Source organism: Python bivittatus, unplaced genomic scaffold, assembly GCF_059951505.1.
Source record: "Python bivittatus isolate LINGU-HERP-01145 unplaced genomic scaffold, Pbiv_v1 ctg000480_np1212, whole genome shotgun sequence".
Classification (NCBI taxonomy): domain Eukaryota; kingdom Metazoa; phylum Chordata; class Lepidosauria; order Squamata; family Pythonidae; genus Python; species Python bivittatus.
In genome coordinates this window covers 2,446,307-2,464,127 of record NW_028277075.1, presented here as the reverse complement: position 1 = coordinate 2,464,127, position 17,821 = coordinate 2,446,307, and the positions used below count along the sequence as shown (strand labels likewise).

The following is a 17,821-nucleotide window of genomic DNA, read 5'->3' as shown; positions in this document are numbered from 1 at the left end:
GCTGCTTGCCCAGATTTCTGAGTGCAAAAGTCTAAACAAATTAATTATGGTATTTTTTTATTGTGCTATTTTCTTAGTTAGGAACCCAGACTTGTTATTCTCCAGTAAACCCAGATTGCACATTAACAATACAACCAGGTTTTCAGCACCTGCTGTTAAGAAATATAAGTTGGAATCTACAGTTTGGAAAATTGCTTGTTTAATTAGCTGTTTATTCTTGAGGGAAAAGCCAAGCACAGATTAATAGAATGTGTGCAATTAGGCTCAATTAGGAGAAACTACAATCTCCCAAAATCCTGGCTTAATTTTTTCATCTGTTATTGTACATTGTATATAATGGCATTTGTTAATTTTCTAATACTTTACACTGTGTTCAATTATGTATATGTTATGTCTGTATGTTTATGTATATATTTTATGGATTGGGCAGCATACAAATATCTATATTAATAAATTATACATACAACTGCTAACATGCTATCATTCATAGGCATAACATTGCATCCCCTTCCTTTCTTTTTTTCTCCATGGCAAAGTTTAACTATTGTATAGATGTGGAATGGCTGGTCAAACAATATCCAAAGGAATTCAGGTACATAAAAGAGCTTCAGTGTTTAATTTCAGATTCCATTTTCTATTTCTAATTTATGCTTCTAAGTTTACTATTGTGGTCAGTGTTGTGAGATAAATGTTATTTGCTACATTAGATAAGAAAAATGAGTTTAAGATTACAGCAACAGTATCACTAATTTTTCATGAGAAGGTGCTACTCTTTGGAGAAAACATATTTTTGTGCTGAACTTTAATGCTTTGCATAATTTTTATTTTAAAATATATTTCACATTTATAAAAAATATTTTTCTTCAGCACTTTTCTTAATTCATAATCTTAATATTAGGATAATATCCACGTGCACTGCATTAATTTAAAATAGTAGTGACTTTGATGCAATAGCTTTTTTCAATGCTTTCTGGTAAAAAGGTAGCATATACATGTAGTCCCCAGTCTATGCAAGAGTTCTGTTCTAGAGAGCTTATGGAAGTTGATTTTTAGGCACCTTGGATTGTGCATTATGCACAAAATGACAGTTGACATTTTCACAACCCTTTGTGTAATGTTCAAATTATGTAATTCAGGGGTTATGTAACCCAGGGATTGCCTGTTACTTGCCTACCAGATATTCAGATAGGAGAAATCTCAGCCAGCATCGACTGATAGATATGATTCAAAATTCTGGAGATGTAGTCCCAGTGCATTGTGAAATAAAAGTTTCTCTGGTCTTGAACGATTGAGCAACACATAAATAAGGCAACCTCTTCCCTCCCCATGGATTCTGTGAGGAAATACATCTGTTCATTTTTGTTTGCTCCCCTTTAATTTGTCCTACCAATTTCCTTTAAATTGTGTGGTGCTGAATTCCATTGTCCTCCTTAATTCATCACATTTATGAAGGTTGGGGTGAGGAAAAATGGAAGGGAAACTCAAGTGGGGTTACAAATTTCTTTCAGAATCCTTGTGGGTAGGGCAGGGCACCCTACCTTATTTTGTGCTTGCAATGCATATGGGCTTTCTTCATGCTTGTATTTGCTTTCCAGGAATGACTACCTAATTATATAATGTCAGTGAGGTTAGCATTCTTGGAAGAAGTAGGAAGATAAAGTTGACCCTCCCATGCTGCTATGAAGGGGCATTTTTAAGTGGAAGGAAAAAAATAAAGTATGATTAAAACATTTCACAATGATCCTTGAGAATGTAGCGCAACATACTTCTAAGATTATTAAGCTGTTTCAAATAATTGTAATTAACTAGAAGCTTGTACAAGTGAGTTTTTTTTAATTGTTTTATTTTTAGGGACAAACCTTTATTAATAGTCCATGGAGAAAAACGAGAATCCAAGGCACAGCTGCATGAAGATGCTCACCCGTATAAAAATGTTCGTTTATGCCAGGTAATCACTTTTATTATCACTATATGCAGTACTCTCACCTGCTTATACTATTCTATACAATTGGGTGGGACAATCTGCAGTCCCAAAGGCCAGCAATCCCCAGTGATCTGTATAAAACTTGCTAAGCCAAAATGGGGCAAGAATGGTACAAGTCCATATCATGTTTGTCTCCTGACTCATTTTACACTTCCAACAAAATTAAATGGATAGCCAACCCTTCTAAAACATCTCAGGTATCAAATTCACATGAAAAAAACTTGAATTATACTCTTATAATTGTAAGAAACATATATCTTTTTCAAGACGCTTTGCCGTTGATTTATTAATATAGTATATTTCAAATGTTTATTTCAGAGCTCTTGCAGGTAACTAATACCCACTTTAGCAATATTTTCGATTGGTTGGAAAAAATGAAGTCTCAGAATTGGCCGAAGTACACTATAATATTGATAAATTTTGGTTTGTTAGATATGTATCCCACTTTTCATATAGGAGCTCAAGGAAATTCAACTTCCTCCTCCAAATTTCTCCACAACAACCACAATCCTGTGAGGTAGGTTGGGATGAGAAAGAATCACTGGCCCACAGTCACACAATGGATTATGAGCGTAGACCACAATTTAGGGCTCCCTGGAGCCAGTCTAACCACTAAATTAGAAGTTTTAGTCAGAGCTATTGCAGCAAGATGAAACTGAAATCCTGAGATATTTTAAATGAATATGCATCCATTTTACAGTTTGAAGTCATCCAAATTCCTTTTGCATTAATTCAAATCAGAGTACTAATACCCTTACTTAGGCATAACTTTAAAAAATGTAACTGTCATTTTCAAACAGACTTATCCCAGAGAAAGTGTTTTTTCCCTAATTTTTCACGTTCTCTCTTCTTCCACCTGTTTTCTCTCTTTTCTTGCATAATGTTCTACTTCATCCTTTCCTAACTTTGGCTAAATTAGGACTGCATTCCTCAAAATTCCCAGACATTGTGACTATAGGTAATGCTTACTGGGAACATTGGGAATTGCAGCTTCAACACATCTGGAAGACAATGGCTTTGAGATACAATCCGAGAGATTTAAAATGAATGTGTGACCATTGTAGAAAATGATATGTGGAGTACCTTTGAAGATTACATTTTATAATATTGGCTATAAGAAGGCTATTGTGCAATTTGTGTAGCAGCCACCAGAGCGCAGTAAACTAAAGCAAAAGAGAAGATTTCTTACTATCACTTTCAATATAATGATGGGCACTATACCAAAAAACATGTTTTTAAACAATATTCTTATTGTAGGCGAAGTTGGATATTGCCTTTGGAACTCACCACACGTAAGTAATTTATAATATATGCAGAAAGTCAGCTATCGAAATTACTGTTGTAAATGCCATTGAGATCATAGAAATAATTAAAATCATGGTGTTGTGTTTAGATGCTGACAGAATACAAAAAAAAATGCTTCAAGATATACCAGTTACCTCTCCCTTCCTATCTATTCTTTTTACCATCCCTTTTGCTTCACCGTATATTGTTTTAGGGTAATCTGAGTGCTCTTTGAATTTGTAAACTTCCCCTTCCAGAATTCTCATTAGTGACCATATTGGGAATGAACATCTGGAAGGTGCCCTCATTGGTGAAGGCTACTTGAGAGTGCTATTGATGTATGGGAAGGCTTTCTCCTGGAAGGGAAATGCTTTATTATAAGCTGATAAGCTTATAATAAAAGGTATGATCCTATAAATCTCAGCCCTTTTAGTGTTGAAAATATAGACTTCAGCAATAGCTAATGGTTTATTTAAAATAATTCAAACATATATAGATTGTCCATAAATACATTTTAATTACTTCATTTTCAGCTTTTTGTGTCAGATGCAGCCAGACCTCAGTTACATTTCTATCCTATGACCATGTATGCTTTATATCAGAAGAAGGATTTCAGATTGCACAACCCTTCTCTGCAGTTTGTTAAAGGAGCCAGACAAAACAGTGCCACTGCTTTATTTATCCACTTTAATGAGTGGATTTCATAAACGCACCTGGGTTTTCTTCTCAGGCTTCCACAAAAGCCTGAAAAGGGTAGGTCTCCTTTAATGAATAGCAGAGAGGTGTTCCAATTGTGCATGATCTGAAGCACTTCTAACAAATAATTACTGAAGTGTATAAGACTTATTCTGTCATCTTTACACATTGGTCCACAGAAATTGCTGACTAGGATTCACAACTTTATAATTCTCTACGTGATGTTGTGCCTTTTAACAATATTCTGGCACCCAGGAATTTAGCACTTTCCCCAATATGGTATAGTATTGTGAAATGTTGCCTGTTTAAGTTCTGGATATCCTTCATTATAAAGGTGTCTGTTCTATAACTTCTTTGTAAAGTTTTACTAGCCCATCTTAACTGCTCATACCTAGGGCTTGCTAGATTGTGATGCCAAACCCCAGTTCAAAAATGATAAAGCCTAGTTTAAAAAGTCAAAAATGACTTCTAAATAGGCAGAGAAGATTTTATAAACTAGTATATTGTGTGATGAGTGGATGGATAGACAGAGAGCTGACAGATAATTTTTTTAATGGTCATAGACCAACACAAAAACAGTATATAAGAATATTTGCAACCAAATCAATAAGGAAAATCATAACTGTTAAACATGACTAGACAAAACATAAAACCAGAAAACATGACTATGGTTAAAATGAAAGCTATGTAAAAATGATAACAGGAAAGTAATGTCTAAAAAGCAGAAGTAACTAGAGTAATAAAAATACAGAATATACTTTTATTTCAGTGCATTTTCATTCTCAGGTGCCAGTTGCTAAGGCAACCTAACTGTTTGGAGGAAAACACCCAGGGCAATGTCAGACATTTTCTATTTAACAATCTATGGTAACTTAATGCTTTTTTTAAGTTGTCACAAAAATAAGAGTACAAAAAGGGCATGCGCCTATTGGATTTATTAGCAATCTTTTTAAAGTGGATGGCCATATTTATGTAAAAGATTGCAGGATCACCTTTCAGATTGTAGAAACAATCACATATCAGGGGACAGTTTTAAAATGAAATATAATATATTAAATCCACATCCATTAAAATTAGACTAGCCATTTAAAATGACAAATACCTTTAAAGTATCTTGAAAAATAAATGACGGAATTATATCAGTGGAGAATTCATAGACAGTAGTCAATTATATGGAAGCCCTGTTCTCTAAAATCTTTTAATGGGGAGATTAGAGTCCCTGAAATGTGTGTATGTATGAGTGATCCTTCAAATAATCAGTACAAGTTTTAAAGAAAAACTAATGCTTTGAATAAGCCCCCAGTGTAGCCAATAGAACCAGCATAATACTTGTCATTAACTAAGAATTACAAAATCCTAATTTAAGTAGGGCTATTCGGAACAAAAAGAATACTGCAAGAACACTAAAGTGGTATCATAAGTTGCTCTACATAAGTCCTCTATGTACTATTTAGTTTATAGTGAATGCAGTACATGCTGTAGTACATACAGATTGCTCAATATGGTGGCAGTTTGTAATTAGGAAGAAACTAGTATTTGTACAAAGTTTAGAAATTCTGGATAATATAACAGGACAAGTTAGATTAAAATGCAGTAGAGGAAACAGATTAGTAAAATATACATTATAGAAATGTTAGGCACTAGCTTCACTGATCCTCTTGTTTAGAGCTGTCATGAGTCACTTATCCATCTAGTCTTTCTGAGAGCAATATTATATAGGAGCATATACAAAGGTGATGTCCCCAAGAATATTAAATGTAAATTACATGCCAGTTTGTCTTTTAAAATTCACAAAAGGAAGGGCAAGAGTGTAGAGAGTAAAGAAGATGACCTTGACAGACCTGGTCCCAGAGCAACGAAGCAAAAAACCAATTCAAGCACAAAACATTCTGAGGGAAGGAGGAGAAGACTCAGACACCTCCATAGTTTCATAGGAGTACAAGCAGGAGGTTGGGGGAGTAAAGCACAATCAGGTTTGCAAGATCCTGTTACAGTAAAAATCTGTCTTAATAAAAATAGTTTCAGACTTCCCTGGGGTCTGTTTCCTGATCTGGTCTACATATGGAGCTGATAAAGAGTGACATTCGGTCCAGCCATTCAATTGAGTAATCAAGACTAGAATGGATCTAGAATTATGGTGATCTGAATATTATCACTATTGAAGGAAAATTTTACCAGTTCTATTTATAAGTAAATGGATAGATGTCATTACAACTCTTTTATAGCTTTATTGCATGGTTATATGTAAATATGCTAAGCATTTTTGGCCTTGGCCTTTTTAAATTTTGGTAGTACTTGATATGCCACTTTCTGGGATACTTATTTTTTGTATAGGAAAATGATGTTGTTGAATTATGAGGAAGGCCTTCGAGTGGTGATACATACATCCAATCTTATTGAGGAAGATTGGTACCAGAAAACACAAGGGTAAGAAAAATGTAGGATCTTTAATTTTCATAACTGCTAAACTGCCACTTCTTGAGTTGCTTTTTATTTATATATGTGTGCGTGTGTATAACATGTACATGATTACTAATTACACAGCTCCTTTAACATTTTATAAAAAATAAATTGATATTTTGGCTCATGAGTGCATGCCATGGGTTAGTACCTTCTCAACAGTCATTGAGCTGGTTATTCCCAGAGGATTCATTCTTGTTTATGTATTAGTTATTTCTTCCAGATTTCAAGGCAGTCTCCATAATACTTCCTCTTCTGTTTTTTCCCATAAAAACAATGCTGTAACTGGGCTGAGAAAGAGCAACTGGCCCAAAGTCACCTAGTGAACTTTCATTGCTGAGGGTGGACTTGAACCTGGGTCTTCCTGGTCCTGCCCCCCCACCCCAACTTCTTAAATGCAATACCATACTGGCTTTTGTTGGCTTGATTTGTGTGATTTAAAAATGTATCAGCAAATTTCCTGATCATACAGGTTCAAAAAGCAATGTGTCTAATAAATCCTATTCTTTATCATCTAAGGAATCTGAAATAATAGTTAATCATGTTACCCAGAAAGAAGCATTTCAGAAAAAAAAAGATTATTTGCTTATCTATAATCTGGTTTTGAATGACATAGAGGAAGTCTGAAATTGTAGTGAAGTTAATTACTGCCTAACTTCCAAGGGGGAAGATGCTTCCCTAGAGCTCATAGAAAAATGCTGTGAATATATTCTCTTATAATTGTTGTCTTTAACTGAGAAGGTAGTGCTTTGTTCTATTTCTCATACAACTCAAAGACGTAAAGAACCTTTTCATTCAGGTTAAAGGTTATTTCCTTTATGTAGAATGTTTGCTGTTAAAGGGGAATGATAGAAAATGTTCAGCTATTTTCTACATAATAGCTCTTTGCCCAGTTTCATTCATCAGTATAAGTGATATAATTCTAGTACTACTGCTTTAATGTCCTAAGATTGCCTTGTTGAAAATTGCTCTGCGTCAGGCTGTCCTGAACATTTATGCATATGCATACCTGCCTTTCCTTCCAACAGAGATAAATTATGGATGAGGAAACTGTTAAAAAATTATTATGTACCATACTACTCTGGACACTCTCTGTTTAGTGATATTGGGAGGAGACCTGGGGCTTTGTTAATCCTCATTTCCTCCTTATTCCTCCTCATTAACCCTAATATGGAGGCACCACATTTACAAACTTCCCTTTCATTCTGCATGCCGTGATAGAGTACTTAGCATGGTGGGAAAAGTTTTATTAAGTCCAGATGTATTTGCAAGTAGTCTGGGGATAACAGAAGCTGTCTCCTTCATAGAATTGAAGGAACTAACAAAAGTATTGAAGTGTCTTTGAATATTTATACTTCCTTTTTTTACAGTATGGTTTCAAGACCCAGTAGATGTTCATAGCTCAGGTTGATAGAATGTGAGAGAGTTCATAACTGAGTTTAACTTTGTTTTGAAAAAAACACAAATCGGATTTCTCAAAAAGTGAATGTGTTTCTTCTTTTTTAAACTATGAAATATGCTCTTGATAATGCTATTTTATTGCTTTTTTTTTTTTAAAACATTTTAGAATATGGCTCAGTCCTTTGTATCCAAGATTGCCTCCTGGGAGTGCTGAGTCTGATGGTGAATCTCATACACATTTTAAATCTGATCTAATAAGCTATTTGATGTCTTATAAATCTGCTACTCTAAATGAGTGGGTTGAAATAATTAAGCAACATAATCTTTCAGAGACAAGGTATATAATTCAATATATATTTATATTAAATAATTTCTGACAGTTCCAGTCTTCATTATAGTTATATAAAGGAAAATATCTGTTTCAATATAAGCAATTTTTAAACTGTAAAATTGCATTCATTGAAATAGGTTACAGCACTGAAGATGCATTGTTTGATTAGTTGTTTACTAAATGAAATGTAACTGTTTCTTCCTATGTTCAACAATTTAAGTTAGGTTCTGAGTAGAAGTTTTTTGTGAAGATGTTCCTAGGTTTTTTAATGTGCAGTAATGCAATTTTGGAAAACAATTATTTTAAGTACACTGTATTATATTGTATGCAGTATAATTACACTATAATAACATATGTACTATGATGCAATTTGAGAAGATACTAAATTTTGTGTGGGGGGGGTGTTCTTTTTAATGCAGAGTATATCTTATTGGGTCAACTCCAGGTCGATACCAAAGTAATGCAAAAGAAAAATGGGGTCATCTTAAACTGAGAAAGGTACTAGATGTTTATGCCTCTCATCTTTCCTATCTTTCTATGTAAATATTTATAGAATTATGGAGAGTTGGAATGAATTTCAGAGGTAATCTGGTTACTTGCTATTGTTGGAGATTCATTGCTAGCAGCTTTTCTAATAGATGGCCATTCAATCTTTGTTTGAAAACTGTTAATAAAGAGAATTCATCCACACACATACCCCCAGTTTATTTCAGGGTTAGAATTTTGGACCTGCAGGGAGTTCCTGGTCATGGTTAGCTGAAATTCCTTTCCTTGTTATTTTTAGCCTTTTAGTTTGAGTCTTTTCTTCTAAGACAACAAATAATTAAATAGGACAATTGGTGGTGGCGGTGTGTGAATATGTATTGGTGCCATTGGAGAATGCTGGTCAGCAGTGGAGAACCTGGAATGAAGACTGTAACAGAAGCTGGAGCAGAGAGGCCTACTAAATGGAGGCTCCAGAACTTGGAGTTCGTATTTTCCTCAGCTAATTGTACCAACATGTCATCAGCTGGCTTCTGATATAACCTGGGGTCCTGGCAGCTATACTATTAGATTGGAGGGCTACTCCAGCTCAGTACTGGGGATTGAGGGAGTAGCAGTGTAGTGAATGGCTGCTTGGGGTTGGCCTTGGGCTAGTCTAGAGTGATGGATGAGTACAGTTTGTGGGTCTGGTTGGTCACCTATGGAAACTTGGCATCCCCAGGCTGCTGAGTATCAAAGAGCAAGAGCAGCTAGAGTTGTTGTAGTATTGGATGTGGATGGTGGTTGGATGGATCCCTTGGTCAGGTGGAGGGAGAAGAGGTTGGAAAAAGACTGGGATGAGTAGAGAGGTGAGCGCAGTCAGTACCATAAGAGTAATGATGGGCAGAGGGAGACATAGGAATCTGAGGGCACTCTGGTTTTGGGGAAGACGGTATCAATGTTTGAGATCGATCCTGCCTTGTGGCCCTTAGTATCTGCCCCTGATTGATTGATTTTATCACAAGTTATTTAAAAAGTACACAGTAATACCAAAATAATACAAAAAATACAAAGATGTAAACAAAAATAAACAGAAAAAAACAAAGCCAAACAAAAAAGGGGAAAAGTATGAACTATCTAGGCATAGCACCTATATTTCAAGTTTTAAACATTATATGAAAATTTCAAATTAGAATAAAGCCTATTCTTTAAAATATTATGAAGTCTGTGCCAAACTAAACATACTGCATCATTTTTTGATTAGTGGAAAAAATGACTTTCAAAAATGGATAAATTACACACATCTTGAATCCAGTCCTTAATGTTTGGAATAACTGTCCTTTTCCATTTTTTCAAAATAATTATCTGAGCAGTTTCCCAAGGCCAATAATCAGTTCCTCAAAAACAATTGAATTCTACACTTCTGGAACATAATTCAACATAATGTTAACATCTTTAATTATCTATATATCTATGAAAATATTGTTCCAAAAAAATATACCAGTAATTAACAAGAACAAATCATATGCATTAACATTGCTGTAATTTTTTTTACATTGCCAAAGAGAAAACATACATCCTTTCAAATATATTCTTCCATGAATTCAATAAACCTGAAATGGAATCTTTTGATGCTTGGTTTCAGAAATGGACTATCAGAAGAAATAGCATTTCAGGTGTCTTTGAAGCAGTTAAAGCATTTGGTCCATGTTAAGCTATCAAGACATGATTGAATTAATTATTTTGCCACTGATGTGAATTAGGGAATACAGAATTTCTATCTGAAGTTGAGAGAAATCTTAACAGAGAGTAATTGTTCTAAAGTAACTACTCCAGATTCTATACTTTCCAATAGAACATCTTGCCATCTATTTTTAAACTTCTTCCATAAGTTTAAATTTTCATGAGCATCAAAATCTGATCTACAACCCAAAAAAACCCAAACATGTCTAGCTGTTCTCAGTCCCAGAAATGAGAGGCACTTTTTACTATATATCAACCCCAATAATCGCCAAGACCTTACTGAAAATAAGTAATAACTTTTGAATAAAGCCCACAAAGATTGACACTCTATTAAATTTTCATTCCATATAAATGTGGATGATCAGAGGTGACTTCTTTGAGAATCTGGTAAACTAAAAGCACTGCCATCAAAAGATCATTTTATTTAGCCAGTGAAATCCTTGGTAGCCTGTTTTCCCATATAAATGGGGTCTGTCCCCAATTGGCCCTTCAGGTTTTCCAGCAGTGAGTCGATTGCCGCTTAATTGAGTCCATCCACCTTGCTGCTTTTTTTTCCTTTTCCTCCCATCTTTCCCAGCATTATAGACTTCTCAAGACACTTAAGTCTTTGTATAATGTGTCCACAATCTGATCATTTGAGCCTGGTCATTTGTACCTCAGGTGAGAACTCTGAATTGATTTGTTCTATGTTCCAATTGTTTGTTTTCTTGTCTATCCATGATATTCTCAGGAATCTTCTCCAGCACCAAAATTCAAAAGCATCAAGTCTTTTTATATTATTTCAAAGCATGATTCTGACATGTATACACATCATAGCATCTGAATATCTTTACCAAGGCCTTCATTTTCTGCTCTACCAACTTCTAGTGTGTGGTGACTGCTGCTGTCTTTATTGTTGATAGTCAATACTGAAAGGCATTATCTATCCAGCACTTCAGTGTCTTTATTGTCAATTCTAAGGTTAACTGCTGTTTCTGTTGTCATTAGTTTGTCGTCTTTATATTTAACCTTAGTCCTATGTTTTCACTGTGCTCCTTGATTTTCATTACTAGAGCTTGCAGTCCATTTCCATTTCCAGCTAACAGTTTAGAGATATCAGCATAGCAAAGATTATTGATGTTTCTTCCTCCAGTTTTAAAGCCACGCTCCAGCTTCCCTCAATATACAAGTTTTAGGCAGGTGTGAAAAAATGCTGTAAAGTAAGAATGCTTTCAAAAATATGTATTGTAATTGTTTACGTTTATCAATTTACAAAATGCAAAGTGATCAAACAGAAGAGAAATCTAAATCAAATAAATATTTGGTGTGACTACCCTTTGGCTTCAAACCAGCATCGATTCTTACACTTGCACACTTTGTACACTTGCACAAAGTCAGGGATCTTGTAGGATTAGAATCAGGTGTATGATAACCAATTATACCAAGCAGGCGCTAATGATCATCAATTTCATATGTAGGTTGAAACACAGTCATTAACTGAAACAAAAACAGCTGTGTAGGAGGCTTAAAATTGGGTGAGGAACAGCCAAATTCTGTTATTAAGGTGAGGTTGTGGAAGACAGTTTCATGTCACAGCTCATACACCATGGCAAGACTGAGCACAGCAACAAGACACAAGGTACTTATACTGCATCAGCAAGGTCTCTCCCAGGCAAAAATTTCAAAGCAGACTGGGGTTTCAACATGTGTTGTTCAAGCTCTTTTGAAGAAGCACAGAGAAATGGGCAACGTTTAGGACCATAGACGCAGTGGTCGGCCAAGGAAACTTAATGCAGCAGATGAAAGGCACATCATGTTTACTTCCCTTTGACATTGGAAGATGTCCAGCAGTGCCATCAGCACAGAACTGGTGGAAACCAGTGGGACCCAGGTACACCCATCTACTGTCTGGAGAAGCCTGGCCAGAAGTGGTCTTCGTGGATGAATTTCAGTCAAAAAGCCATACCTCTGACATGGAAACAAGGCTAAGTGACTCAACTATGCATGAAAACATAGGAACTGGGGTGCAGAAAAATGGCAACAGGTGCTCTGAACTGATGAGTCAAAATCTGAAATATTTGGCTGTAGCAGGAGGCAGTTTGTTCGCCAAAGGACTGGAGAGTGGTACAATAATAAGTGTTTGCAGGCAACAGTGAAGCACGGTGGAGGTTCCTTGCAAGTTTGGGGCTGCATTTCTGCAAATGGAGTTGGAGATTTGGTCAGGATCAATGGTGTCATCAAGGCTGAGAAATACAGGCAGATACTTATCCATCATGCCATACCATCAGGAAGGGGTGAGATTGGCCCCAAATTTATTCTGCAGCAGGACAACAACCCCAAACATACAGGTGAAACTCGAAAAATTAGAATATCGTGCAAATGTTCATTTATGTCAGTATGGCAACTCAAAAGGTGAAACCAATATATGAGATAGACGCATTACATGCAAAGCGAGATATGTCAAGCCTTACTTTGGTATAATTGTGATGATTATGGCGTACAGCTTATGAAAACCCCAAATTCACAATCTCAGAAAATTAGAATAGTGTGAAAAGGTTCAATATTCTAGGCTCAAAGTGTCCCACTCTAATCAGCTAATGAATCCATAACATCTGCAAAGGGTTCCTGAGCCTTTAAATGGTCTCTCAGGCTGGTTCAGTAGGAATCACAATCATGGGAAAGACTGCTGACCTGACAGTTGTGCAGAAAACCATCATTGACACCCTCCATAAGGAGGGAAAGCCCCAAAAGGTAATTGCAAAAGAAGTTGGATGTTCCCAAAGTGCTGTAGCAAAGCACATCAATAGAAGGTTATGTGAAAGGGAAAAAAGTGGTAGAAAAAGGTGCACAAGCAGCAGGGATGACCGCAGCCTGGAGAGGATTGTCAGGAAAAGGCCATTCAAAAGTGTTGGGGACTTTCACAAGGAGTGGACTGAGGCTGGAGTTAGTGCATCAAGAGCCACCACACACAGACGGATCCTGGACATGGGCTTCAAATGTCGTATTCCTCTTGTCAAGCCACTCCTGAACAACAAACGTCAGAAGCGTCTTACCTGGGCTACAGAAAAAAAGAGCTGGTCTGTTGCCCAGTGGTCCAAAGTCCTCTTTTCTGATGAGAGCAACTTTTGCATCTCATTTGGGAACCAAGGACCCAGAGTCTGGAGGAAGAACGGAGAGGCACACAATGCACGATGCTTGAAGTCCAGTGTGAAGTTTCCACAGTCTGTGTTGATTTGGGGAGCCATGTCATCTGCTGGTGTTGGTCCACTGTGCTTCATTAAGTCCAGGGTCAACGCAGCCATCTACCAGGAGGTTTTGGAGCACTTCATGCTTCCTTCCGCAGACGAGCTTTATGGGGATGCTGACTTCATTTTCCAGCAGGACTTGGCACCTGCCCACACTGCCAAAAGTACCAAAACCTGGTTCAATGACCATGGGATTACTGTGCTTGATTGGCCAGCAAACTCACCTGACCTGAACCCCATAGAGAATCTATGGGGCATCGCCAAGAGAAAGATGAGGGACATGAGACCGAACAATGCAGCGGAGCTGAAGGCCGCTATTGAAGCATCCTGGTCTTCCATAACATCTCAACAGTGCCACAGCTGATAGCACCCATGCCACACCGCATTGTGGCAGTCATTGCTGCAAAAGGGGCCCAAACCAAGTACTGAGTACATATGCATGCTTATACTTTGCAGAGGTCCGATATTATTCTATTTCCAATCCTTGTGTTATTGATGTCATGTAATATTCTAATTTTCTGAGATTGTGAATTTGGGGTTTTCATAAGCTGTACGCCATAATCATCACAATTATACCAAAGTAAGGCTTGACATATCTCGCTTTGCATGTAATGCGTCTATCTCATATATTGGTTTCACCTTTTGAGTTGCCATATTGACATAAATGAACATTTGCACGATATTCTAATTTTTCGAGTTTCACCTGTACAGCCAATGTCATTAAGAACTATCTTCAGCATAAAGAAGAACAAGGAGTCCTTGAAGCGATGGGTTTGGCCTGCACAGAGCCCTGATCTCAACATCATCGAGTCTGCCTGGGATTACATGAAGAGGCAGAAGGATTTGAGGCAGCCTACATCCACAGGAGATCTGTGGTTAGTTCTCCAAGATGTTTGGAACAACCTACTTCTGAGTTCCTTCAAAAACTCTGTGCAAGTATACCTAGAAGAATTGATGCTCTTTTGAAGGCAAAGCGTGGTCACACCAAATTTTGATTTGATTTGGGTTTTTCTTCTGTTTGCTCACTTTGCATTTTGTAAATTGATAAACAAACAATTACAATATATATTTTTGAAAGCATTCTTACTTTACAGCATTTTTTCACACCTGCCTAAAACTTTTGCACAGTACTATGTATTCGGCATATAGGTTAAATAAAATAAGGAGAGAATATACATCCTATTTCACTCCTTTACCACCATCTGAACTGTGGACTATATAGGTTTAGCATGAGATCAGTAAGATGTCTTAAGCATATGACTTGGGGTAGAAATCTCCACCCTATCTTGCTTCACTTACATAAATAGGAAATTCGTAAGAGATTTGGGCTTATTTTTACACATTCAGTGGGGAAGATTAGAATATGATAGAATAGTGCTCAATCAATAAATGTTTTTAACCCACTGCATACCGCCTTGAGTTGTTTCAATTAGGCAGCCCTGTATTATTATTATGTAACTCAGAAGTTTATGCCAAAAAATTGTATTTAGATCTCTGCAAGGATTGGTGGTTTCAATTCATTGTCCTTCAGTTTACAAAAGGGACTGGAAACTTAGTTTTATGTAGAAATTGAATGCTGGTCTTCCCACTAATACCAGATGAATAAGTTAACCAGCATCTTCCATCATCTGTGCTGGCTCCCTAATATAAGAGCTGAAGCTCAACACATCTGGAAGATATTCAGGGAAGTAAGATTTCAGCACAAATGTCTGCAATAACTACACTGTTGGATAAAATATTGAACACATGCAACTAATTAAGGAGCAGTATCTTCATAAATGATGATCTGTCTCATCTGTTACTTAATTGAATAATTTTGTTGAGTGTGAAAAAGTATTAATATTTTATTGGTGTTGTTTCTCTTTCCTCCCCAAACAGCTTCTGAAGGAACATGCAACACAAATAACTGATCAAGATTCTTGGTCTATAATAGGACAATTCTCAAGTATTGGATCTATGGGAGTTGATCAGTCCAAATGGCTTTGTTCAGAATTTAGAGAAAGTTTGGGGACTTTAGGAAGCAGTATGAAGACTCTCCCAAGTGAAGTTCCTATCCAACTGGTATTGGCTGCTTGATACATACATACATATATACCTGTGTGTGTGTGTGTGCGTGCATGTGTGTGTGTGAGTGTCTATGTGTATTTATAGTCTTTAGAAAAGTTAGAACAGCAGGCCATCTGCTACTGGGACATTTATTTATATATTACCATTAAAAGCATAAGACAACACGCATGCATATATATTGTTTTTTTTAGAAGTTTCTAAAATCCAGTGTACAGAAAAATAGTGAGGTTTAGGCTGAGTTTTCTTGAAACATAACATGGCAATGAATGGATCAGATTCCATGCTTCAGCTTGATTATGCAATGGACTGCAGGCGGCTAGTGAATATGGCAGTAACATCAGTTAAAGGGGTAGAAGTGAATTTTTCTCAGTTTCTTTAATGTTTTCTCTTAATTTTTCTCATTATGTTTTCTCATTAATCTTTGAGATTAATCATCTCCAATCCCTCTCCCAGAATAAACAGAAATTGCTGATTTGGAATCATTTTAGTGGGGTTGATGACCTTAAGGACAGGGGTTCAAAATGGGGGCCCTTCTCCAAAATATCTTGCTCCAATCCCCACCCTTAAAACTGGAGGAAAATCCCAAAATATGGAATCAGTCCCCCAAATGCTTGCTATGGAGAGATAAGGGTATGAAGAGCAAATAATTGCACCACAGAAAATGAGCCATTTTGCCATCAAATTTTAGGAGAGTGGTCTGGGTCTGTTGATTGCTCACCCTTCCTATAATACCTTGTTCATCTCCACAAAACCTCTATTTCACTTTTTTTAAAAAAAAAAATCATTTTCAAAACGTTTCTTTAATTCTACCAATCTTTGTCAAAACAAGCACTGTGATTTAGTCATGCTTTGAATAGACATACAACTCTGTCCAGAAGCTAGTTTCTGTATCACAGATTTAAAAAAAATAAATTGTAGCTGAAATCTCAAACGTGATAGCAGATGTGTTTTCAGAAAACCAGTAGCGATATAAAACTTGACTAATATATACTCACGCTTGGTTACTTGGCAATATTTTGGTGATTGGTAAATTGAATAACATGGATATTTATATCAACCTGAAACAATCATGATGTACTTGTTATAGCTACCTGGCACTACATTTGCTTTTATTTGTTTGTTTAGATTTTCCCAACTGTGGAAAACGTGAGACAGAGTTTAGAAGGTTATCCAGGTAAAATATATATACATTCCTGCCTTTGAGAATAATGTTGGGAGGCCACATGTCAGAATTAAATAATTGATCTTTCTCTTTTAGCTGGGGGTTCTCTTCCGTATAGTATGCAAACTGCACAAAAGCAACTTTGGCTGCACTCTTACTTCCAGTAAGTGAAATGCTGTCTTCATGGTTAGTGTTTTTAAAATAAAGGTGTAATCAAACTTTAAAGACTAATACTTATTGTGCCTTTTATTTCTAAAATGCTTTAGAAAGATACTTGTATTAGTTTTGGCTTGGAATGTCCGCTGTAAAAATCCAAATGGAGATTATATAAATTGAGTTTCAGATGCATTATAATTATTAACTTTTAAAAAATGGCTTAGTTATTATATCCCAATCAATTGATTTTCCAAAAATGAAGCCTAGTAGACATCTCATATTTTAAACCAACTCATAGTTGGAAAAGAGTAGTTACTTTTTCTTGTATACAGTAGTTTTGAAAATTCAATTATAAGTTTATGAAAAACTGCAAGTTGAATATAATTAATCTATCCCTAGCAGGACAAAAAATTAATGAATTATGTCCAGGAATCAAATGCCAACATATGCACATGTCAGTAAATGTTACCATTTTTCTGTTCCATCTACATCCCTATTCATTTCATATGCATCCATTTGTGCATGTTATACCCCTCAACATGTAAGTATGGCTTTAGGTGTAAAGTATGAACAACTAAACTGAGAAGGGGAAGCTAAAAAACATGTATACTGTACAATGTTTTGTATGTCTGTTTAATTTTGCTCTATAATTATTGGAATTGTTGGCAGATTAGAGTTTTGCATATGATTGGTAAAAATATCTAAATCAGCCTTCCCCAAACTGGTGCTCTTCCATGCTGAGTGGGACGTCTCAGAATTTTAATCCTAGTATATTTGGAGCAGTGTCAGGTTATAGGAGATTGGCCTAAACTATACCTGAAAAGGTTATCATATCTTTTCTATCACCTGTT

The 17,821-nt window shown here is 36.1% G+C and overlaps 1 protein-coding gene across 3 annotated transcripts in view; it reads left to right on the top strand.

The window, feature by feature from the left end:
• TDP1 (tyrosyl-DNA phosphodiesterase 1) overlaps nt 1-17,821 on the top strand; it is a 37,581-nt gene that overhangs the window by 3,110 nt on the left and 16,650 nt on the right. For 2 of the 3 annotated variants that reach the window (XM_025173871.2, XM_007439320.4), the window contains 9 exons: nt 537-592; nt 1,852-1,948; nt 3,242-3,276; nt 6,299-6,391; nt 7,992-8,162; nt 8,576-8,654; nt 15,464-15,646; nt 16,778-16,826; nt 16,911-16,977. In XM_025173871.2, the coding sequence (XP_025029639.1) occupies nt 537-592; nt 1,852-1,948; nt 3,242-3,276; nt 6,299-6,391; nt 7,992-8,162; nt 8,576-8,654; nt 15,464-15,646; nt 16,778-16,826; nt 16,911-16,977 (830 nt within the window). The remainder of the gene's footprint in view (nt 1-536; nt 593-1,851; nt 1,949-3,241; nt 3,277-6,298; nt 6,392-7,991; nt 8,163-8,575; nt 8,655-15,463; nt 15,647-16,777; nt 16,827-16,910; nt 16,978-17,821) is intronic. The other variant, XM_088145246.1, reaches the window with a different exon arrangement.